Genomic DNA, 25,131 nt, shown 5'->3' on the forward strand with positions numbered 1-25,131 from the left:
CCCAGCAAACACTCTGAACTCCTAGAAGAGAGGGGGCATCAGGGGAGGAAAGAGGGGCATCGGGGGAGGGGTTTTGGATTCGAGAATCCCTCCAATACTGGGAGGCTTGCGAGGCGCCCTATCATTGCTATGAATTCCCCTCAAATTCGCGAATATCCTGCCCATTGGCCGAGTCCTCCACGTTGCACACAGACCTTACCCCCTAAGCATGCTGGGAGATGTAGTTCTTGTTCAAGCCCCTAGCGGAAGTGCGTTATGGTCACAGTGCTGAAGGCATGCCGGAAGTTGTAGTCGCTGTCTGGAGGAATGCCGGAAGTTGTAGTGTCGGTGAAAGAAGGAAGTACTGTAGTTTTTCAGGTATTTGGTCATGGACCGGCACAGCTGATGGGAGACTTCTCTCGCTGAATCCTCACGGAGCCGTGGACCCGATTTACCGGTGAGATATCACGACGTGGGGTTGTTTTAATATATATGTATTACACACATTAACCCTTTCCCAGCTCTTTCTGATCTCCCTATTTTCTCTAGGCACAAAGGTACAGTAACCCCCAACACACACACACTGCATAATGCCAGGTTATCTGTTATAAATAAAATATTTAATGTATTTTATTAACCGATGACCTCTTCTCTTTAATTCTATTTACTGGCTTTAAGTGTAGTAAGAATAGAAATTTGGGGTCGGTGCGTGTTTCTTTAAACGTGTATATAAGGTCATTCCATCAGCTTTAACGTATAAATTGTCCATTTTAATACATTTATCCATTTGGTGCATTAGAAGAATTGGGTAAAGCTGTATTGTATCGAAAAGAAATGCCACCCCGTAAATACACAAGAAAGAAGTGATTATGGGGAAACGCTAGATTACTATGAATATCGTGTAAAGTTGATTTTACTGAGAAATGTAGAAAAATATATATTAATCTTTTTCCAGCCATGTATGAGCTGGTTGCAGAGGCCACGGTGATGAATATTTAGTCCTGTTTTGTTGAGAGTCTCGCTTTCTGACATTTTTTTCCCTTCCAGTTTTTCCAGTATAGCTGGTCTGTTACCCAAAGCCGAATATGTAGATTTTTAATAAGAAGAATTTGTTTGTCCCAAAATAACAATTCTAGGCCACGCTGCTGAAGGTCTTCAGAACGACCCTCAATGATAGAATTGTCCACCTTTGTGGCTTTAAGCCCCAAATATAAGGGTGGCTGTTGTGTTTGCACAACCCATAGCCTCCATCCAACCTTTTCATATTTTCTTTCTTGATTTATAATCTTGACCTCCTTCTGTCTTTCTTCTTTGACAAGTGTTGGGCATCATTGCCATATGATCCTATTTAATTGCAACCCTGCAGTCCCATCTTGACAAGTTTTATGCCACCTAAGGCTCTATATGTAACATGACCCTGCTGTCTTCCCTATCAGCGAAAAGACAGGCCAAGTTCTAGACACGTCACCGCCACACCTTCCGTATCCGTATATCCAAGCTCAGCTTAATTGATAAGCTGCCAGAGGGAAAAATAATCATTGTTAGACGTTACCATCACGGAGCCATTGTTCTCAGCATTTGGCCTGCGTGTTATTCAATGTACCAGAGGGTATTGGAAATGCCAAATAATTGATATGACCTGAAACAAGAGGGTCGTAGAGAGAATCAGGCAATTTTGGACCCCTGCTTCGTAGGGAGTGACACGCGTAGAATCTCTGCCGTGATGTATTCCGGTTTTGGGGCCGGTGAACCTGTCCGTATATCTGCGTTCTGATTGTACTCTGTCACCCGTGATACTCTTTCAAAGGCCCTTTAACGAAATCACACCCTTTTGTGGCGTGTCGTAGGCGCCTGGGAACGCGCTAATCTCTTACTTCAATTATTTGCACAACTTTTTTTTTTTTTTTCCCAAAACAGGAGTGGCGCTCAGGGTGACACTAATACCTGAAAAGCGGAAAAAAAGCAGCGTGAATTTGCCCAGATAATTGGTGACCCTTTAACTAGCAAAAATATGACATATAACTAGTTTATAGAGAGCAGGGATGTTTGTAGAATGTTGTACTAGGTACAAATACCATTTGTTGAAGCTTTTATTACGCTGACAAACCTACTTAGTACATGTCTTGCGAAGAAGGGTTGACAAGTCTTGGGTCCAGATTATTTCTTCTGATTGATGGATCTTGTCTTTTTACCAGGGTCTGGCTGTCCGTGCTGATGCCTTATGAAATCCTACACATTACTGGAATGTAAGGAGCCTATGAACCCTCTGCGGATCAGCGTGGGTGGTCTCCCCGTCCTGGCTTCCATGACAAAGACGGCAGATCCCCGTTTCCGGCCGCGGTGGCGTGCCATTGTCCTAGTTGGCGTCAGTCTGGCACTGGTTTTACTGCTGCTGTGTTATCACCGATCTTCTGCGCCACGGCTAGTGTCGCCCAACGTTCACAACGGGAGAATTGCCCCTCATCATACGACTACGGATGCCTACAATGACACCTACCCGCTTACCCCTCCCCAGAAAACCCCAGATGGCCTCCGATACCAAATCGCCATCATTGCGGACTTGGACACGGATTCGCACAGCTCTAAAGAGAACACCTGGTTCAGCTACATGAGAAAGGGTCATTTGACGTTGTTTAACAGTGGGGACCAAGTGACCGTCGAGTGGGACAATGAAAATATTGTGGTGGAGACTCACCTGGCAGAGAAAGGACGGGGAATGGAGCTGTCGGAGTTGATTGTATTTAACGGGAAGCTGTACACAGTGGATGATCGCACGGGTGTAGTATACAGATTGGAGGGGAACAGGGCTGTGCCCTGGGTGATACTAACCGATGGAGATGGAACTGTCGATAAGGGTAAGTGTTGGACCGATCTGGACTTGGTAAAAGTTGGGCAATTTGGGAGCTGCACTGAGACATTTAGAAACCAGGTTTGAAATTGGGCATTTCCATGATAGTCATGAGGGAACCCCCAGGCATTTTGTCTGTCAGATGGCTGGTGGGCCTGGGGGTTTCCAGGAGATGTCCCAGGTGCCCATTGATCACCATGGACCACGGTCAGTTATCTTTTCAGGGTTTAGAACTTTTTTAGACCCAACGCCAGTGACAACTCCTTCAGCATGAAAATATCCATGAAGAACCTACTTAAGAACTGCTAATTGGTTCAGGTGTGTTTCAGTAATACTCGTTATGTGTCTTGCTTGTTACAGGGTTTAAGGCAGAGTGGATGGCGGTGAAAGATGAGCAACTGTATGTAGGGGGTCTGGGCAAGGAGTGGACCACCACAACTGGAAAGGTGCTGAATGAAAACCCAGAATGGGTGAAAGTTGTTGGGCCGCGGGGGGACGTCCAGCATCACAACTGGGTGCCCAACTACAACTCGCTGCGGGCAGCGGCTGGGATCGCGCCCCCGGGTAAGTGGGCAAACTAAAGTCTTGTTGATGGGTTCTATATCTGGTTTAAGTGCCTTTGCTGAGAACTTTCCCTTTTATCTCCACGTAGGATACCTGATCCATGAATCTGCAGCGTGGAGCGACACTCTCCAGAGCTGGTTCTTTCTGCCGCGGCGAGCCAGCCGCGAACGGTACAGCGAGAAAGAGGATGAGCAGAGAGGCTCTAACATCCTACTCCGTGCCTCCCCTAACTTTTCTGAGATCAAAAAGTCAAGCGTCGGGCCGCAGATCCCCACCCACGGCTTCTCGTCCTTTAAATTCGTTCCGGGCACTGACGATCAGATCATCGTAGCTCTGAAATCCGAGGAGGACAGTGGGAAAGTGGCTTCGTACATCACGGTTTTCTTCCTAGACGGCCGAGTCCTGTTGCCGGAGACCAAAATTGGCAACGTTAAATATGAAGGAATTGAGTTTATCTGAGTTTGCCCTGTGGCGTTTGCACATAACAGTTTTTAACTTAACTGCTTCTCATCCTCTTGGCATGGTGCAGGGTTTTACTAACCCGTTAGGGAGTTAATTTTCCTGGTTTCTATGTTTTGTTTTTTTTATCATTAAACCAGTTAATCGTTAACCCCCCCAAATAATTAATATGGTTTTAAATCTATTTATTCAGTGATGTTATTTATGTTTACAAATATATAGAAACTGGCAATCACTGGAGTAAACGTGCCAAGGATCCGTTAACTAAACAATTTCCAATGCCCCAAAGCAAACCCAAGCTCGTGTGTCAAAAGTTTGATTAAATGTTCTTTTTAATACTTGTGTTTCTTGTCTGAAATAATTTGTGATTGAATTCTCAATAATCCTCAGAGTATCTCATTTTATTTTTCTGATGCCACCTTGTAAGGCAGCCGCCGAAAGGCTGAGTCACTTAACAGGGGAGGAATAACTCATTGGAGAAAATTAATTAAGTTAAGACGACTGCTCTAATGGTAAGATTTGGTGAAGCAACAGGGCAGCTAAAGCTGTAAAAGAGCCTTTTGTTCTGCACCGAGCAGCCGTTTACCCCAAAGCCTTGTGAATAACGTTAACCTGTATAGCCCTGATCGCGGCATTCGTCTATACAGGTAAAACACGCCTGGCTAAAACCCTAAAACCGCGTTCATCATGGCTGCTCTGAGCTAAAAGCTTTTATGTCACATCTGTGAGAATGACGAGAAGCGCTCTATAGATGTTCCTGGCACAATTCAGTATGTGACTTTATCAATATACCGGTACATATTTACGGTATAAAAGAAAAATACAGAATAATACAGAACAGACATTTTGAATGATTAAAACCACGTGTTCCATGTTATGAAGGAGAAGAGGAAATACACGCGAATGTCACATAGTTCACAATAGGCGGCAGTGTTATTCAGTGTGAAGCGGCACGGTGTTCCTGTTGGCGGGTTTGTCACGGCTCGTATACAAAGAATGACATTGAAGGATAGTCGGGGCTTCTTGAGAGATTGGATGATAATGCGTTGCATGCGTTTCTGCATTTGCCCCCCTTTCTCAACCCCTCTGTGTGGAAGATATGTTCGGCTGAAATCCCCAACCTGCTTGTGATATACAAAGATCCAGACAGACCCATATGCACAGAAAGTGCTACATTGGTGGTCGGACCATGGAGGAGGTCGGCAGCTGCAGCTTCTACCTCGGTTAAGTGTCTTTTTTGTGGGGCTGTCAGGGACTTTAAACGGTCCCTTTACGAATACTTAGCTGCTGTTCTCACACCTACCTGCAGGGGTCAGACCGGTTCCTCTCCTGCCCTAATGAGATTGCTCATGATCGAAGTTGCTGTATGTAGATCATTTCAATGCAAATCTCTGTATAAAGTAGTTTATGCAATCTTTATCTGCGCGTCTCTGGCTAGAGCGCGTAGGAGTCTTTTTTTAGACATGTCCAAACTGGCATAAGTGTATTTTAGATTGCTTGCTACATGGCAGAGGGATTTCGTCACTTTTTCTTCACCGCACCCGTAGTGAATGTCTACAAAAGTCAGTTTATTACATAAACCCTGATGTGAAGATATCGGGCGGTAAGCATATCGCGTGCAAGGAGACGTGCTCGGCCGAACATATCTCCTGCATGGATCAGGGGTGTGTGGGGGCATTCTGCAAACGCACACACTCTTTCTCACTAACACACGTACACATTCATTCTAATACACACTCCATCTAACCCCACTAACACATTCATGCTCTCACACGCACACAATTACGCATTCGTGCTCACACACAATTACACAAATTACATACATACATATATATACAAACACATATACACCTTGGGATAACTGGGGCTTAACTCAGCGATGGATTCACCCCTTTGTTTTTGCTTTGCCCGAAAAAAAAAATCTGAATTTAACTATAAAATTGAGTTATATAGATATCTATGCTTTTGAACACCTCAACAAAATACCGAACTTCAAGCAACAGTGATCTCTAGGACAAATAGCTGGCCCCGTTTCATATGAGCTGAACCTGAGACTCTTTAAACATTGAGCGTCCTGTTCCACTAACCAAATGACTCTAGTAACGGTCCTCGTGGAAACCTTGACTCGTCATTTTTTAAACATATACTTAATAGAGTTACTGGTATTCAAGCAGGGTTATCAACCATAACATACCGGGTGCAAAAGCACCAGTTTTGGGAGTTTTATATATGACCACATCAGTGAGTCAGCTCCTGACTGTGTGACCCTGAGATTTTGCCCCTTCACCCTGAGATTGGGGCAAAAACTCAAATCATGAGAGTTCCCAGGTATATGCATCAGTCGTCGGCCATAAAGTCCCAAGGCCGCCTTGTCATCTCCAGTCATTGATGTCTGGGGTGCCAAAAACTACATGGGCCAGCCTTACTTCCAGCCGGGTACCAAAGTTTGTCGTAGTGATTAAAGCGAGAGTTTGTGGTCTGACGCTTCCTCTTTATTGCTTAAGCTTGCGTTTGAAAATAATAACACCAGTTTGCAGAAATGACTGCACCGATCAGCAAAGTGGCTTTTCCTTGATGCTTAAAAAAGTCTTAGTTTTGCTAACTACAAGAAATTCAGCGTGGGGCAGGCTTAGATGGCAGACGCTTGTGCAAATAGTTTCAGCCAAATGAACTCTAGATGGAAAGAGATAAACATATAGAGGTGTTAGCCAGAGCCAAGCCATCTTAAACTTCTACTCTCATTCAATCGTTAGGTGGTTTGGCTCGGCTCATGGCATTTGTTCACCCACCTCTATGTATAAGTATATGAGGTCTTGTAGGAGGCACTAAACTTCTTGGACCCGAAAATATGAGTGGCCCGATATAAGGGAATAGAGGTCTAAATGGAGGGTAGAGGTTCCTCGGAGACACTGTTGTTATCATGTTTGTTTTCCTTTATGTCTAACCTTTGCTCTACTTTATTTTCTCTTTTTTAACCCCTTAAGGACAATGGGAGGTCCCAAAACCCATTGAAAACAATGCATTTTGAGCCCGCACATGGGCTTTGTCATTAAGGGGTTAAATACGCCCTTGTTTCTCGTCCATGTCTCTGAGTAGCACAGATTGGGCAAAAAATAAGATTGTGAGCTGATTAGGAGACATCTTCTCCAGCCGGCTAATGACTGGCCAAGTAGTCAAGCCACCCTAGACCCCGCCATCTATTCCCTTCCCCTCTTTCTTCACCATAACTCAGCTGCACCCTCCTCGTCTCGCTGACTTTCTCTGTCTGAACAAAAGTCCTTTAGCTAGCATGATTTGCTTTGGTCGTACCATGTATCCACCTGCTTGGTTTTTAAGGTCGGTTTCAAATATGTCCTGTGTTTAAACTCATAAAAGCACGTGACATCTCACCTTGGACGCCAACCTTACTACAACAAATGGTTACGATACATATCCCGCTCCATGAAAAAGTTGCCCGCTTCTGTACCCAGACAGAACATACCGCTTAAACACTAATAGGCAAACTCCATACTTGGTAACTGTGTGTCTTTTATTAGCGTAGGAATGACTTTCACTTTCATTGAACAATTCAGTTCCCAGGAAATGAAACTTAACATTCAATGATGGGAAGGACTAAGCGTGCGTCTGCTCGTCTTATTGGATGAGAAGCTTAAGAATTGCTTTCCAAATACCCTAGCTCTTTGAGAGAAGGCATCAGAGAAGTTGAGACCTATCATCTGTAACGTTCTTCTGGATACCCGATACTTTGTAGCTGCTGTTTCGCATGCTGAAGTGTTAGTACTTATTGCATTTCTGTAAGCAAGAAATGGTTTTCATCACCGGGATCTGTCTGCTTTCCCTGATTCATGCCTGTCGAGTGGTCTCAGGTAAGTGAAACCTAAAAAGAATTAGGAGTATGTCAGGGGCGGGGGTACCCAATCATTTAACTACAGTCGGAGAGTTACCTGCTGAGTTCTAGTGTGCCTAATCAATGTCTGAAAGTTATTGCCTTTTTCCTCACCCTCATAAAGGCTACCTTTACCAGTTGACTACAATCAGCAGTCAAGGGCTTCACTGGCCCTAGGGGCCGCTGCCCCTGGGCAGGTACAAAGTTCCTCAGACCAACTCAGACCGGCCCTAAGCAGGAGCACAGTGGGGTCAAGTAACGCAGTGTTACGTGAGCCCTTGGCAATGTCACGGCTGCTGGCACACTGGGGAGGCTCTGGACAAGGCAAGGTTGTGAAGGTGTGATGGAGTGTGGTGTGATGATAGAGTGAGGATGTTTTGATGTTAGTGTTTTTAGAATGAATCTATATGTTGGTGTGAGTTTAGGTGTATGAGTAAGAGTGAGTGTATGAATAAGTATGTATGTGTAGCTGCGTGTCTTAGAGTGGGCATGTGTTAGCATGTTTGTGTAAGCGTGTGTTTAGTGTGTATGTTAGTTATCAGGAGTTACCAGGCCACCCAGCTTTACCTGTCCCACGGGGTAGAATGTGCCAACCCTCCCCTGGCAGCAGCTTAGCAATTGGAGAGAAATAACAGTGTTATGCATTTGGAAAGAAACAATGTATTTTATCTACACAAGTTAATTCATTCACAGATTTCTACACTCAGGTTTCTCTACGCATTATCGGGACTGTAGAGTTCTGCAACATTCTAAAAAAAACTAAAGAGGGACAGGGGGATTTAGGTCCCAAAAATGGACAATCCATAAAAAGGGATACTTTAGCCAATGTAAACATAAAATAATAGTCCCTGTTTAGGAACTAACCACTCATCAGTCTTTCCTTTTGGTGTAAAACATGCTCATTTTATATGCATTTTGTTTTTTATATGGAAGCTGCTCAAGATGGAGACATGAGGTTGGCCGATGGAAACAGCACAGCGGAAGGCAGGGTGGAAATTTACTACGGTGGAAGATGGGGGACAGTCTGTGATGATGAATGGGATATTAAGGACGCATCGGTAGTCTGCCGTGCTTTGGGGTTCTCTGGGGCCATCAGAGCTACAAGAGGAGGCTTTTTCCCTCAAGGTAGATCACTCTTCTTGTAATTCTGTTAATTCTTGTTCATGTTCTGTGTCCAAAACCCTGTATGTTGCTTACAGGATATGGTCCCATCTTACTGGATGAGTTAAGGTGCACAGGAAACGAGACTTCTTTGGCCAACTGTGCTTTCAAAGCTTGGGGTGTCACTGATTGTGACCACAGCGAAGATGCTGGTGTGGTCTGTGCTCCAGAGGAAGACGGTGAGTTTAAGGTTTACCAATTCATTATTATTATCTTAAAACTATTTCAAGTTTGCCCACCAGGCTACAGGGCCGTGCTTCATGTTATGGCGTCACATTCTGTTAGGTTAATCCACATATAATTTGGATAGATATGGAAAGACTACTCCAGGTTTAGGTAACAATCACCAGTGCTCCATTGCCCCAGGTGTGCTCTGCCAACGAGAGGATGAAGCACTCCAGAGACAGTAAGCTCCAATTAGAGTATGATATATAATATTAGGTAAAGATTAGATGAGAACTGATGGAATTTCATTATTTTTCAAGAAAATGTCACACAATTTCTTGCAATGACAACATTCATGCAATTATGATTGCACATGAGTCACTAAACGTTGTATAGGAGGTTCTAGATGTTATTATAGAAGGTGAAGACATCTAAACTAATGTTATCCCTCCAACGCATCTTGCTGTGAGGACCAACGCAACATTTCAGTGCGCTAGTTAATCCAGAGTCGGCCTGCCAAATTTTCTTTAATGATTAAAAAGTGATACAAAGATTGTTTACCATCTTTAAAAAGTATGTGTTGGCTTGAGGTGCACTCAACTTCTATCTCTTGTAGAAGGAAATTTCACAACCTACACCCTGGATAATTCTTGTGAAATCGGTCAAAACCTGAGAGCGCTCTTTGACAGTCAGAAGAACTGCGACCACTTTATCACGGTGACAAACAAAGATGGACTTCCTCAGCCCAAGGAAATTTGCACTCACCGACTCATATTAATGCTAAATCCAGAGGCTAAGTTCCTGCTGGCTGGAGAGGGCAATAGATTTACCCTAAGCTTACAAGATGAGTGTATTCCACAAGCCAAGAAGTTTATCAGGTAAGGAACAGGAGACTTATATAGAAACGTTTACTCGTTTACCTATTTCCTATTAGATTTCAATAATTTTACCTCCATTTAAAAAAATGATCACTTGGGTTATCTAGAGAAATATGTCTTTTAGGCAGCATATCTCGCATGGCTACCTCGGTTTCTGTATTTCCTGATGAAAGACTCCAACTGGGACAATAGAACCTGATCATAAATAATCATTATAACTACGGCTATTACCGATATAGCCACGTGCTGACATTGTAGACACGGCTATGTTAGGTAAATATTTTTATAAAAGTCAACGGCATTGAGTGAGATCACTTACTATGTCCTCGTCTCTGTCATTAGGTATCTATATACACAAAAAATCAAAGTAACCCTGTCCTCCTTGAAGTGTATCCACCAAATGGCTTCAACATACAAGGTGACAAGTCTGAAAGAATACACTGCTTCATTCTTTTCCATCTTGATCACAGAGGATTCCTCCTTCCGAAAACAGATAGAACTGCTTAAATATGCAGAGTCCAGTGATGACTTCAAACTTCGGGACATTTGTCTACGATATCTTGCTTGGAATTTTGAGGCCTTCTCTGAGTCCATTGCATGGAGCGATCTAACGGCTGGACAGCTACAATCCCTCCTTTCCAGGTCAGACTTGGTTATTAAGAGTGAGATAGTCCTCTTTGAAACTCTGCAGAATTGGGTATCTAACAATAATATAGAAGGAAACCTGCTTAATGAGCTTATTGCAGAAATACGGTTCCCCATGATGACCCCTGAAGATCTCCTCCAGATCCAGTTTAATACGTCCATTTTTGAAAAGAATAAATTCGACTTCCAGGATAAAATAATTCAAGCGTTAATGTTCCACACAATATCTTACCAGGTCCTTAGCAGCTACATTAACCTCTCTTTAGATGCTTACACGCCCAGGATCTACACCTCTACAACATGGAGTTCACGGGTATATGCAACTCCATATTATGGATACAATAACCAATACTTCAATACTCCAACACACACTACTTTTCAATCCACATCACAAATGATCCAGTGGAGTGTTATTTATATCTCTAATATACAAACCTGCTACAACTATGGGCTACCTTGCTCTAATTATGTGTTGCCCTTATTCAGGCTCACTGGAAATAGCAATTACCCTTACACTGATTACCGGAATGTTATACTGCTGAAATGCGGTGACACAATTATTACAGGGATGCAGGAGTTCAGTAACCAAGTTGCCCCAGATCCAGTTGCTCAGAATAGCACCAGCTTCTCATGTTCCTCCAGTTCCAACACATACATGGTAGTAATCCGTCCCATTTACAAACCGAGCTGAATAAACTCTTTATGATGCCTCATTTATCTGAACCATTAACAACTCCTACTTTCCCCGAAACCTGTTCTCATCTCCTTAATGTTTGGATTTAACTCTCACGCACTTTTAGGTAGTTCCGATCCATGGGTCTTCATTTACCAAACACAAGGATTCCCCAAACATAAATTCCTAGTCATCAAAGCATAGAGAGACGCCACGATTTAGCAAATGACATTATGGTAATATACTCAACATTTACTCTACAACGTGGGAAGACCTAATGCTCCTTACTACATGGTTATCAGCTGAGACTATCCATCAAAACACCATTGTTGGTCAGTTTGGGCAGCCTTTCTCAGGGTAAGGTGAGGAGGAGAAGACAGAGAACGTTAAGGCAGGTAATTGATAATGCTAGTTTGGCCTCATTCGTGGTTTTAATTTCTGCAGTTTATGCAAAGTGCTAAGGAGTGAGTCAGTCCTACTCCTTTCAACGGCAACATAAAAGGAACCCTGTGTATTCTTCTGTCTGTTATAGCCACCTAGTATAGCAATGTCCTAACTCGACCTTGTTTTCATATGTCTGCAATGTACTGTAAAATATTGGATATATTACCAAACTTTTCTATTTTTTTTTTCTACATTAAAAAGTTTCATTTAAAAAAATCTTGAGTATCCATGCGTTGATTTTTTTCCACCATTGAAGTTATTACAATGGTACAAAGTGATCATGGAGGAGGAAGATGCAGAGCTGTAACTTCTATGGCGGAAGTGGGGCAACTGCCCCAGGGGCCGCGTTCTCAGGGGAGAGCTCGAGCGGCATGGCGGTGTTGTTTTCCTTTCCGCTTCCAAAAGCAGATGTGACGTCAGCACTTGGCAGGATCTCCCACCCAGTCAAGACCCCTAGTTAAAGCTCTATAAAGATATGGATACAAAGTGACAGAGCGGTGATGTCATGATGAAAGAGTTAGCCATATTACAACCGAGGCACGAAGGGGAATAGCCTGGAGCAGAAAGCATGTAATGGCTTTATTTGGGCTTTGAAGGCCTAAGCAGTGGGCAAAGAACCTGAAACGGAATAGTCAGAGCCAAGTGGTAAATGGACCCCAACATCACTTAAAAATAACAATACGATTTTAGGGACTATACTGTTTCTTTAATAAGTAAAGTTACTTTAGTATAAAATGGGCACTATGTTACGGTTTAATACAAATTTTTCCTGCATCTACTATTTTTCCAAATGTATGAATTAGCGCAAGGATGACATCAAGAGGTGACAACAAGTGATATGTGAACAACTTGCGATCTGTCCAAAGCATTTTAAAACAGAAGCCACTAGAGGTCACAATTAAAGTAGAAACACCAGATGAAATATGCTGAACAAACAACGTTTTTCTCAGACAAGTACATCTGACGAGACATCTGGAGTTCCAGAAGTGTACGTTTCTTTGTCTTTTGTGGCCTCATAAAAGGTCTATCTTCTCCGGGGTTAATATGGCTATATGCATTTTGCAAAACACAGCTTAGAAACCAGTGCAGTGGGACATATCTACAAATCACTATAATTTAGCTTGGATAAACATGGCTTATTCATCAACCGTGGTTTTAATACAAGTAGCTTAATTCACAGATGGAGATGCAAAGCGATAACGGTCACGGTAACCCCCTGAGGCTGAGGACTCATGTGGGTATGGTTGAGTTTGGAAGGGGTGGGGGTACTGGTGGATACCTGGGGAGACTCCTTACCTGCCTGTCCAGCCCCGTCTTATGTAACCCTCTGCTCATTGGGGGGCACAGGGTGAAGGGGAACCCCTTTCTGGTCTGCTCTAACCAGACTCCCGTGAAATTGCCAGCTACGGGGGTTCTACAAGCCCGGAAACGTTTGATGCGCCTGAGCGGGACCTAGCCGCAAATTCAGGGAACTGTGCGGCGGCAATTGGAACTGTGTCGCTACGGACCCCCTTTGTCCCACCACGTCACTCTTTTGAGGTTACAGTTAACTTGTGGTGGGCAACTCTCGGTGGTGGTTATGGAGAGGGAGCATGTTTGGGAACCCTAGTTTTATTACCAATCTGTGCTGTTGCTCAGGGTCCCGAGGTCGCGTCACGTCACTTTTTGCACCATAACACCTTCGAACTCTGAGCTCTCCATTGGTACCCAGAGATCGATGCCGTTCCCTCGGAATCACACCGAATTAGTGACTCTTGGGTGGGCATTGCTGGCCAGCTGTATGGCGGCGCCTGGCTGTCTGGTGAGATTATACCCCTAATCCTATCATGTGTTGTGTATAGATATCTGTGCTGTCTTCAATAAACTGAATTCTGTTAGTCTCGTCTAGTGCTTGGAGGAATATGAAGGGTCTATGTATTTAGAATGTGTTGTCGTCAAATCCCCTGCTGGTGTAATTAATGATCAGACATCACAATACTTTTGTCAATATAGTGTACCTTTAATATCGTTTTAATGATACATACAGAATGTGAGGTCACTCCTCCAGTTTGTGTTTTGAAGACACTGGATGCTGTGGTCCATTACACTGCTCCATGCCCTTTACAATCCTCAATTCCTCTCTATACCCAGGTTACAGAAGAATGCTATTGTACACCAACCTAATATAGTAAGCTTTTGGGCTGAAGCTAGGACCACTATGTCCCTAGGGGTAGATTTATGGTGGAACCGTGGAGGCGGCCCTCATTTTATAGTCCACCTTTATGTCTGGCTCTGGATACTCCAAAATGAAATTGTTTAATTAAAAAATGTATTAGTCCACTGCGCTAACCCATACAAAGAAAGACTATAGTCACATGTCCATGCATGCAAAGGATGCCCATCTATTGTCACAATTTGCCAGGTTATCTATATTAATAGTATTATTACAATTTAATTATAATGCACCAGATTTTGTACCGATATTACAAGAGAAGAATAAAAACGTAACAATATATTAAAATTAACTTAAGACATACTGGTACAGAAGGAGAAGATGGTCCTGGTCTCGTGAGGTTACAATGTATTTGGTTGTGTAGTCCCGTGATGACAAGTTTGGACCTCCGTTTCCATAAGATTCTACTAGAATATTTTCTATTATATCGACAAAGAACTCAAGATTCTGCCATATCCTTAAAACTACACATCCCATCGTGCAAATCTTTGAGCCTGTCCCTGTATGTCCCGATACACATCAAAGGAGGAAGGAGGGGGTTGATGTGTAGTAATTGGAAACAGACATGGAAGAAATGGCATCTGACCTCATAAAGAGGAATCCAGACAGCAGTAAGAAAGAGGGAGGCTGCTCTCCCAGCTCCGCTATGAAGTTCAGAGCACACCTCCAAGGGTGGAGGCCAAGGGTCCAACATAGTCATTTCAGAGGTAGCCTTAAAGACTCCCAAATGTACTTCCAAGAGACACGTGCATTTCCTTGAAACATTATCACGCACGCTCACACTGTACTAATACTAACCAAACATTCGGCTTAATGTTACCCACATGTTTTTTTTGTGCTATGTCACCATTCTAGAGCCAGGATATCGTAACCCACCTACTCTGGAAGGCCTCAAGGAAATTAACCGCAGGAGATCATATGTTTGGTGGAGTTTAGAGTATCTTGTGATTGCCTTTTTAGCACGTAGGTGATGTCATAAAGGAAGAGCAGTCACCCAAGGATGACGTGGCCCCTTTAAGAAATGTAAATGGGGCACCTGAGGATCTGCCTCTTTACCTTGCGGTGAAGCCCTGAGAGTTCCTGGGTATGGTCAGTGACACCAGCGTGCAGGGGACACCGGGGGGGGGGGGCTTGATCTCCCGAGAGGGGTTTTGTGTCGAGGGACTGCCCCCCTAGATCTAGGCGGACTAGTCAGCATATGTCACTGGGTACGGTCATAAAGTCCGATAGGATGTGCAGGATAGTAGTTTAAGGTCTTTGTGAACCAATCCATGATACATTGATGCCATTTTAACACTGGGGTGGAAACAGACACACACATAAACACTAACCACAACAAGACACAACAATAAGCAACATGCACCGTGTAGCAACACACGTGTATATAAGGGAAGTAACATGTGTGCATGCCATGTATCTCTCATACACAGATCTTTGGCAGATAAACACACAAGTTCTAGTGATACATGCACATATCTCTTACACAGACACAAACACACACCTTGGTGTAGTTTCTGTGGACACGCACATCCATTGAGCACACATTTTTGTGAAACAACACCCTTTTTGTTACACACAGATCCAAGACACACACGTGTGATACATTCACGTATGACTAAAAAAACAACCACAAAGCACCCACAAAACTCTTGTGTCACTTACAGAAAGGGATTGTGCAGCCTTGCAATGTACTCATGAAAGAAGCACACTTGTTATCCTTTTATGTACATATCCTAGTGTAACACACACACAATTGTGAAAGCCGTGCAGTCGCAGAAACACACCCTTGTGTTGCACCACTGGTACTCAAACCCACCTTTGTGTTGTACACAGTCCCCTGTGGTATATACACGCATACTTGTGACACACTCATTCACACACCCCTGTGGCACACTCACACCCCTGTGGGATACACACTCACACACACCCCTGTGGTATATACACACACTCTTGTGGCACACTCACTCACACCCGTGGTATACAGACACTCACACACACCCGTGTGGCACACTCACACCTGTGGTATATACACACCCTTGTGGTATACACACTCACATGCCCCTGTGGTATACACATACCCCTATAGTATATACACACACCCCTGTGGCACACACAACCCTGTGGTATACAGACTCACACACCCCTGTGGGATACACACTCACACTGGTATATACACGCATTCTTGTGACACACTCATTCACACACACCCCTGTGGCACACTCACCCACCCCTGTGGTACACACACACACATACCCCTGTGGTATACACACACTCACACACACCCCTGTGGTATACACACTCACTCACACACCCCTGTTTTATACACACTCACTCACACACCCGTGGTATACACACACACTCACACACACCTGTGGTATACACACACACACACACACACCCCTATGGTATACACACTCACTCACACACCCCTGTGGTATACACACACTCACACACCCCTGTGGTATACACACTTACTCACACACCCCTGTGGTATACACTCACACACCCCTGTGGTATACACACACTCACTCACACACCCCTGTGGTATACACACACTCACTCACACACCCCTGTGGTATACACTCACTCACACACCCCTGTGGTATACACACTCACTCACACACACCCCTGTGGTATACACACACACTCACACACACCCCTGTGGTATACACTCACTCACACACCCCTGTGGTATACACACACACTCACACCCCCTGTGGTATACACACACACTCACACCCCCTGTGGTATACACACTCACTCACACACCCCTGTGGTATACTCACTCACACACACCCCTGTGGTATATACACTCACTCTCCTGTGGGATACACACTCACTCACACACCCCTGTGGTATACTCACACACCCCTGTGGTATATACACTCACTCACACACCCCTGTGGTATACTCACACACCCCTGTGGTATACACTCACTCACACACCCCTGTGGTATACTCACACACCCCTGTGGTATACACTCACTCACACACGCTCCCCGGTGACTCGCTGGCCGGCTGCCCGGGAGGCGGAGTCTCTGCTGCTCACAGTGTTGCTCCCGGTCCCCGCAGGCAGCAGACACAACCCGGGACCTCCAGCTCTGCCCGGACCCTGCCCCGAGTTCTGCATGCAGCTCTGAAGATGCGAGCGGCCCCGGTCTCCGGCCTCTTGGCCCCCGTGGCCCTCCTCGTTCTCTTGTGGCCCTCAGAGCGTTTGTCCGAAGCTTGCAGCTGTTCCCCCGTTCACCCCCAGCAGGCCTTCTGCAACGCGGACATAGGTGAGGCCGGTGGGAAGGGTGAGGGGAGATAGTTCGGGGTGTAGGGGAGCACACTTTGGGGTGATGGAGAAAGTTGGGTGCAGTGGATGTAAAGGTTGGTGGGTGCTGATGGACTTTGGGAGCAGATGGGAGCTGGGGATTGGGTGCAGATGGACAGGGTGATGGAGCTGATGGGTGCAGGGGATTGGGTGCTGATGGACAGGGTGATGGAGCTGATGGGTGCAGGGGATTGGGTGCTGATGGACAGGATGATGGAGCTGAGGATTGGGTGCTGATGGACAGGATGATGGAGCTGAGGTGCTGATGGGACCTGGGGATTGGGTGCTGATGCACTAAAGATGATGGATTTTGGGTGCTGATGGACAGGAGATTTGGGTGCTCCTGGGTGACATGATGGAGTTTGGGTGCTCATGAGATCTGGTACTCATGCAGTCTTGTATTGCTGGGTGCATCTGGGAAGCTGGGTGCTCATGTGCTCTGGCATTGGGTGCTTATGGAGCTGATTACTGTGTTTCCCTGGGGCAGATGATTGGGGTATTGGGTGCTACTTTGTAGCTTATTATGGAGCTTGTGGGTGAATTGGAAGAACAAATGATAGAATTGGGTGCTGATGGGAGGAGGATGCGGGTGCTGTACCCTTATAGGCAACCTCTGTGACTTCAACTCCCATTATCTTCTTCCAGGGAATTCTGGGACTGGTAACTACTAGAAACCCAGTTCTAAAAAAGCATATATCTGGCTGAGGGTGTTGAGAGCACTAATCACCTTTGCCAGCAGCTCATGAAGTTCACACCAAGGTCTAGCTTTCCAGCCCTGCAAATCTTCCAAAAAAAGCCACTGGAGTTGGTTTTCATCAATTATTTAGCTAGCATTAACCCACTAGGTACCAGGGCTATGCAATTCAGCGATCAAGTTGTAAGCAGCCAGGCATGTATTTAAAGGTACAGTGCGCAGAAGTAATATTTTCCAGGGTCTTTGTTTTGACTTTGTATTTTAGGCAAATATCTGACATGTCTGTGGTCGCAAAAAGTACAGGAAAACCTACGAGAACACCCTATTTTTGGTTCCTCCCACATCCTGACCTGGCTCTAACCACCCCTTCCCATTCTGCCAGGGCCCTGTGGCCATTCCTCTGCTAGGCAGTCCCTTATGCTGTTATATATTTAATAGGGAAGCAAAAGTGAAATTTGGCCAGTATGCGTTGGTTTCTAAGGCAGATTAATGTTGAGAGGTGAGAAATACAGTATATTTATTCTGCCACACTACACCCATGTATGTTTGGGTAAGTGGTATATAACTGGAACAGCCTCCCAGCAGAAGTGGTAGAGTACAGGGAATTTAAACATGCATGGGGAAGGCATATGGCTCTGAATCTAAGAAGGACTGATTAAGGTCCGAGTCTTTAAATCAGGAAAAGTGGCAGATTAGACGGGTTAAATTGTTCTATACATATATATATATATATATATATATATATATATATATATATATATACACACACACATACACACACACACACACACACACATATATATATATATATATATATAATCATATGCGGTTTTTGAAAGCTCTATTGTAGAGCGCTGTTTATCAGTGCACATTATCAGAATTATTAATTGATTTATATAGCGCCATCATATGCCACAGTGCTGTACAATGGGTAAACAGGTATCACAATTTGGAAAACAAACGGCCCTTTCACCAAAACAATTTTTTGAAAATGCATAAAATCAGCGGATTAATTTTATCCTTATTTTAAGCCTGAAGTTAACCATAAGACCACTGAAACCCAAACGTTATTTATAAGTGAATTTGGTAAAAGGTCATGGTTGACAGAGGAAGAAAAGTGGTAGAAGAGACAGCGTAGAGAATGACAGCGAGGTTCTAGTCTCTGTAAATGGGACGTCACTGATGAAGCTGTCTGGAACAGTTTGTATGTGTATTCATCCATATGATCGTACATTCCGTGGTTATTCATCCATGTGATCATGCATTGCGTGGTTATTCATTCATATGATCATGTATTACCTGGTTTGGATTTTTAGTATTAAGGACATAGTCACAGAACAGCATCCTTCGAAGCATATGTTGGACTACTATTCCCACAATGCATAGCCAAACCAAAAGTGTCACATTTCGGATTAAAACCCCTTAGTCTCTCTCTTTCCTCCCCTGATGCCCCTCTTTTCTAGGAGCTCAGAATGTTTGCTGGGTATGAGGGTATCAGAGGGTTCTACAGCCCTAAAAGTACATTTAAACTGTGTTTATAAATTAATAAACAAATACATTCTTCTAAATGCCTTATTTGGTAAAGTAAATATCCATCAATAGGGCATAGGGTCACATAAAAGCGTCGATAAAGCCCTGGTTCCTCACTATATCCCTAGCCACATCCCTACAACCTTATTATCTTTTTTGGTCATCTGCGGTCACGGAAAGAATGCTTAGTTGAAGAACATTAGGAATTCGGTTGTTTGTAAGCTAGTGCCCACAAAAGGACAGATAAGACCTTATAAGAATCAATTGTGGGGCAGAATTATAGATATGGTGCAATCACCATAGAAACCATGCTAAACCTACAATCACCAATATATATATATAATGCCACGCAAAGGTAAGCAGGATAGCAAAATCTTAGGTGGTCTGGATCCTGGGATCAGTGATGGCCCCAGCCATCCCATGACGTTGAAGGTCTGCCAGTCAGCCTTGGTATGTTAAATCATATGGGGTACCTTTTATTACACCGTTCGCTCTCTGTACTAGGGGTTAGGGCATATTGAGATCTTCTCTACAGCGTGTCTTCCATAGTTGTTCTGAGTATCAGTAGATAGAGTATCTAGATCTTCATCTTTCTATTCTGATGGTTAATAGAGGCTTGGCTGTCTTAAGTGTTCATTTTATATAAAATGGAACAATCTGGCTTAGATGAAGCACTCTGTGAGTCACTAAGTACCAAAATAACTCAGAATAACTGTGTATGGGAGGTTGAGTAATGAATGTATGATTTATGATGAGCTGATTATGCAAGCTTTGTGTGTGTTGAGCCCATCTGTGTGTTTGTTGAGGGATTTGAAATCTTTTGTGATATAGTTGTCAGTGCGTGATGGATATGTTTGTGTCGGGCTGCTGCCGAAAGCTACGGTTTCGGGAATTCTGGTGCGGATATGCCCACACCTAGGGAATTTTTAAGGGAACTGGCCCTGAGACCTTTAACGGTCCATCACAATGATTCTATCATAGTAACTCAAAATGCTTGGTTCTTATCACAACCCTTTGACTCGTAAAGGGTTAAAGCGATTCTGGGTGAAGTCACCTGTATTCAAGCATGGATTTCAGCCTTGACATAACAATGAGAAATGCTCTAATTGGGGTGCTTAGATACCATTACATCATCTTAGAATATGAAATAGGCAGCTCCAGACTGTGTGACCTGAGAACTTGCCCATTGACCCTGACATTGGGGTATAAATCCAGATAGCTTCCACTTGTGAACATACATTCCACTGTGCCATTGATTTGGATTGAATGGCTGGGTGGGCTTTGGCTACCCTCCTTTGGATCTCCCCCGTCTCCACCGTTCTACAGAGGCTACCCGTCGTTCCCCTCACCCTCTGTATGATGCTTCTGTGTTTGTGGCCTGATGGGGAAATATATTTCTCAGGAAGTCTGCAGACCACACTGTGGCCGGAAGGGAGACAGGGCTCCTGCTGTCCATCAGCACTGGCTCAGATACAACTCATACCAAGATGCACACCTCCCCCACCTCTGGTAGATCTACTCACCTACCTTCATCCTCTGCCCTCGGACACCCACCCACTTGGGGCAAACCTACCCCGTGCCTCTTCTTTACTAGTAGTTACGCAGTAAGTTAGCTTTAGGTTAAAGCACCCAAAGCCCCTTTTCTCTTTGTTAACACCATCTTCTGTTTCCTCCCACGCCTCGCTCGCGGGGAGCCTTTTTTTTGTTCTTCTTTCTTTGGTTAGGAGAGGCTGATGTGCACATGTTTCCATTTACAATGCTAGGATCCAGTTTCTTGTCTTGTGACAGCCCCGACCAGGTGATGCGCTCTCTTTTCTTTTGTACTAATATGGTCAAAGACTTTTTGCCTTGCGTTTATTAGCACAGAGATGTTTTTCTCACCGTGGGGTTAGCTGCCTCCCTCCTTCCTGCTAGCCCTTTCTCCTGCCCCGTCTCCTTTTTATTTCATCCTAAATGCAGCATTTTTTTTTTTACCGCGTGCTTCTGCAAAGAGTCCAATTTCTTGGCACAGAAAATGTGCTCCAGTGCATGTGACCTGCTAACGGGGGCAAGAGGGGAGCAGAGTGGCAGGTGGGGCAGGACAAATTCATTTAGTCTGATTGAAGTCCAGTTTTTTAGGTTTATTCTCCACTCGCTACTACTCTGTGTCCTACATCTCTACTTATTGTTTTTGAGCACCACCGTTCTCCACCATTACTTCTCTCCTCTCCTGCCCTCTGTTACTCCCTCCTCCTATTTTTTAGTGTTCGCTTTCAGTCTTTCTTGTGCTGTTTTTCGCTGTCCTCCATCGCGCGTCCACACGAGCTCTCTTGGCTGCGTTGCTTTGCTTTTGGCTTGGAAAGTGCAGAGTAGCAATTCCCTCCACAAAGACACCCTCTGTTCCCAACAAATCCTCTCACAATTTGGATGCATTTTTGTCGAGTGATTCAGCAGCACATGAGAGGAAAAGCACTGGATCTCACTATTACCCACGGGCAGTGTTTTGACCCCTTGTCACCCGTTTCTGGTCCAGAAGCTGCTCCTACTCTCCATCCTCATCATCTAAACCCAACATATGACACTCAAGACAACTTTCCAGGCTCTGGTGGACAGAGCTCACGTGAAAGTGTGTCAGTCTCAAAATAGACCCCCAACCCCCATCTGCTGTGGTTTGTGAAAGCAGTTCTGTGGCTCCATTCATGAAGTCATGTGTTTAGACTCGGTCATGTTACATGCATTATTCTGACACGCGTAGTATTAACTAGAAAGGAACTGCCAACCACCTCTCTTGCAAGGGAAGTCCTTTTTTTGCTGGCGGCATCTCATCCAACTCTTCTATAAATAATTATCTCAAATAACTTACTAAGGCTATATCACACATATGGATTGTCGTATATTGCATGTATTTTTTTCCCATCAGACAGTCAAAGATGCCCATATCAATCTATTCTGTTTCCATTTAGTGATCCGAGCCAAGGCTATCGCAGGTAAAGAGGTGAACAGTGGAAATGATGTCTACGGGAATCCAATTAAAAGGATCCAATATGAGATCAAACAGCTCAAGGTATGGGAATATACCTGCGATATCTGCATTTTGTTGAGTTGAATTCTCTTGTTCCTTCCCCGTCTCTTATTACTGTAAGCGTTTGTTTAGGTATCACCCGTGATTAATAAGGTTTTGGTGGAACAGCAAGTGGTGAAGCTATTGGAGCGCCCTTGGCCAGTTGGACTGTCCGATTATTTAGTTGGCACATAATTTACTTGTTGTCCCGGTTGCTTTGGGTTATTTAGCCATAGACATTCTGCACATATCTCATAAGGAATGGGGTTCAGTGTAAAGGCTAATGGATGAAGAAGGTTCAGAACTTCCCAGTTTCTGAACAAATTAGGCATGATCGTCCTTTGGATTAAAATGTTTGGCATACCTCGGAATGTTTGTCTTTTTTAACTTCTCTATCTATGTTACTATTGCATCTAATAAAGACTAATGATTTATAGCTGTGCGGATTAAGATTTGATTGTATTAGGTAACATCCCCCTTAAAGATAGGATATAAGAACAGGAATCTCTAGGTATTATAGATTTCTTTATGTTTCAGATATTTCCATACTCCTGCAAATTAATCTGGTTTTCAATTGTTTGATATATTAAGGATTCTGTAGCAAAACGACTAGCTCAAAATATGTTATCGCTTAGTTTTTAATAGATTTGTTGCAGATTAAAAAGCTCTTTAAACTTGTTTCCTCCTGCCTTGTTCTTACAGATGTTTAAGGGTCCTGATAAGGACATTGAGTACATCTTTACAGCCCCATCTTCCGCAGTGTGTGGGGTAACGCTGGAGACAGCGGGCAAGAAGGAGTATCTGATTTCAGGTATGGGCCAACCTTTATGTATCCCCTATTTGCAGGGTAATGTAACATTAGCTTGGTATGGTAACCGTGACCTTACTTATATCCTCCTTGACCTCCAGGTAAAGCGGAGGTTGATGGAAAGATGCACATCACACTGTGTGACTTCATTGTGCCATGGGACTCTCTGAGCCAGACTCAGAAGAAGAGTCTCAATCAGCGGTATGAGATGGGCTGTGAGTGCAAGGTAAGAGGATTGCATCAACTAACATCTTATCAGCCACCGCAGGAGCAGGTGGTCTCCTAAATGTGACCCCTCGTTCAGCCATACGTTCAGCCATGTCTGTTTTATTGGTTGGTGTTGACTCCTCCATACTAATTACCTGTAGCCATGGAATTAACTTTTGAATTCATCCAGAGGTGGCCCTAGGGTTTCTAGTCGTGATTTGTTTTACCGATCCGAGAAAAGAAAAAATAATTGGGTTTGCTGTCTCTTTAACGTCAGTGAGAAAGCTTTTGGCTCCCTGTATTAATTGCGAGATTTAGAAAGCATTTTCTCATAGCGTTCCGGATTTCTTTTGGAAAGTGGAGGATTATTGTTTGGAAGCAGAAATTGTTGGCTCTGGGAGTTCTTATTCCCTGTTTTGGCATCCGATGATCCGATCAGCAGGTTTCCCAAATACAGAATTAATGCAAGGGTTTTAATCGCCTGATTACTTCTTGAGGTTCATAATTAACCCTAGATGAGCCAAGACTTTTGATCATTTAGAGGGGTTCTCTTGAAATACAGAAACAATGACTATTAAAACAAGAGCATCTACCAGATCTTTAAAGCCCATGATCAACTTTATAACCAGCCCTACGTTCTCGTAAAGGTCAGATGGAAATCAGTTGGCTCTATAGAACGACTATTAATAATTGTTGTGTTGTTCAGTTTTGGATTTTACCGCATTTATCTAACTTCATGTGAACAAATGATAACGAGGTCCAAATGTAGTCAACCCCTCCTGGTGGCCATCAAGGCTGCTTACCTTCAAGTGTAATTGCTTCTTGGGGGGGACATCATTCTAGGCCCGTGGCCTTTTAAACCCTAAGGATACCCAGTAAAATATTTGGCAATACTGTGACTATTTATTGAACATAAAAATGTTCACTCATGGACTTCTAAAACATCTCCTTTATGACTCCATTTGAACTACCAGCTGGACTCTCAAGGTGGTAATCAGAGTAAATGCTACCATACGTTGCCGTTCCCCTGTAACCGACCACACGCTGTTCGCAAGAACATTTGGAAGGATTACCAGGCAGCCCAAAACACGTAAACACCAGATTAAGGAGTTCACATCGGGACGCTTTTTACCTATTGCAATTTTTTATGCCAAACCTAATTAAACATCACGACCAAGTAATATTATTCTTACGGCAGGGGGCCAAATTAGTGATTAAGACACATTTATACTGGTATTAACCTTGTTAGGATCTAATGGGGTTTTTATAGGTTTTGTTTTAATGTTTTCTTCATTTGTGGTTGTCTTACAGATCTCTCGCTGTCCATCCATCCCCTGCCTGGTCACTTCTCAAGACGAGTGTCTCTGGACAGACTGGGTGACAGAGAAGAGCATTAATGGGCGGCAGGCCAAGCACTATGCCTGCATCAAACGCAGCGATGGATCCTGCTCCTGGTACAGGGGAACAGCTCCCCCCAAGCAAGAGTTCCTCGACATAGAGGACCCATAACTTCCACGTCCCTGACACCAATTCCAAGGGCCCGGCCCAGGATTAGAAGAAGAGGGCAATTTTATTATGGTCCAGATTTTACATCGCTTCCTGAAAATCCCTTGGTTCTATAT

At 44.0% G+C, this 25,131-nt stretch overlaps 3 protein-coding genes across 3 annotated transcripts; all 3 read left to right on the plus strand.

The window, feature by feature from the left end:
- Positions 1-285: 285 nt before the first annotated feature.
- Positions 286-4,188, plus strand: CANT1 (calcium activated nucleotidase 1). The gene is made up of 4 exons (XM_053453781.1): positions 286-436; positions 2,175-2,834; positions 3,188-3,391; positions 3,480-4,188. Exons 2-4 carry the CDS (start codon positions 2,201-2,203, stop codon positions 3,848-3,850), a joined length of 1,209 nt encoding a protein of 402 aa, XP_053309756.1. The 5' UTR covers positions 286-436; positions 2,175-2,200; the 3' UTR covers positions 3,851-4,188.
- A 3,328-nt stretch (positions 4,189-7,516) lies between these two features.
- LGALS3BP (galectin 3 binding protein) lies at positions 7,517-11,918 on the plus strand. The gene is made up of 5 exons (XM_053453655.1): positions 7,517-7,716; positions 8,670-8,861; positions 8,936-9,076; positions 9,679-9,940; positions 10,283-11,918. The coding sequence occupies exons 1-5, from the start codon at positions 7,656-7,658 to the stop codon at positions 11,274-11,276; spliced, it is 1,650 nt and encodes a 549-aa protein (XP_053309630.1). The 5' UTR covers positions 7,517-7,655; the 3' UTR covers positions 11,277-11,918.
- A 5,041-nt stretch (positions 11,919-16,959) lies between these two features.
- Positions 16,960-25,018, plus strand: TIMP2 (TIMP metallopeptidase inhibitor 2). Its single transcript, XM_053454170.1, has 5 exons — positions 16,960-17,192; positions 22,397-22,497; positions 23,197-23,305; positions 23,404-23,528; positions 24,821-25,018. Exons 1-5 carry the CDS (start codon positions 17,057-17,059, stop codon positions 25,016-25,018), a joined length of 669 nt encoding a protein of 222 aa, XP_053310145.1. The 5' UTR covers positions 16,960-17,056.
- Positions 25,019-25,131: the final 113 nt, after the last annotated feature.

The sequence above is a fragment of the Spea bombifrons genome, chromosome 13 (assembly GCF_027358695.1).
Source record: "Spea bombifrons isolate aSpeBom1 chromosome 13, aSpeBom1.2.pri, whole genome shotgun sequence".
Lineage (NCBI taxonomy): Eukaryota > Metazoa > Chordata > Amphibia > Anura > Pelobatidae > Spea > Spea bombifrons.

Bases quoted from the DNA above. Each gene is read 5' to 3' on its own strand.
- CANT1 (XM_053453781.1), top strand. From the start codon at position 2,201: ATGAAATCCTACACATTACTGGAATGTAAGGAGCCTATGAACCCTCTG. The intron at 2,835-3,187 runs GTAAGTGTTGGA...TGCTTGTTACAG, and splicing joins AGATGGAACTGTCGATAAGG to GGTTTAAGGCAGAGTGGATG. The intron at 3,392-3,479 runs GTAAGTGGGCAA...ATCTCCACGTAG, and splicing joins GGCTGGGATCGCGCCCCCGG to GATACCTGATCCATGAATCT.
- LGALS3BP (XM_053453655.1), top strand. From the start codon at position 7,656: ATGGTTTTCATCACCGGGATCTGTCTGCTTTCCCTGATTCATGCCTGT. The intron at 8,862-8,935 runs GTAGATCACTCT...TGTTGCTTACAG, and splicing joins AGGAGGCTTTTTCCCTCAAG to GATATGGTCCCATCTTACTG. The intron at 9,077-9,678 runs GTGAGTTTAAGG...TATCTCTTGTAG, and splicing joins CTGTGCTCCAGAGGAAGACG to AAGGAAATTTCACAACCTAC.
- TIMP2 (XM_053454170.1), top strand. From the start codon at position 17,057: ATGCGAGCGGCCCCGGTCTCCGGCCTCTTGGCCCCCGTGGCCCTCCTC. The intron at 22,498-23,196 runs GTATGGGAATAT...TTGTTCTTACAG, and splicing joins ATGAGATCAAACAGCTCAAG to ATGTTTAAGGGTCCTGATAA. The intron at 23,306-23,403 runs GTATGGGCCAAC...CTTGACCTCCAG, and splicing joins GAAGGAGTATCTGATTTCAG to GTAAAGCGGAGGTTGATGGA.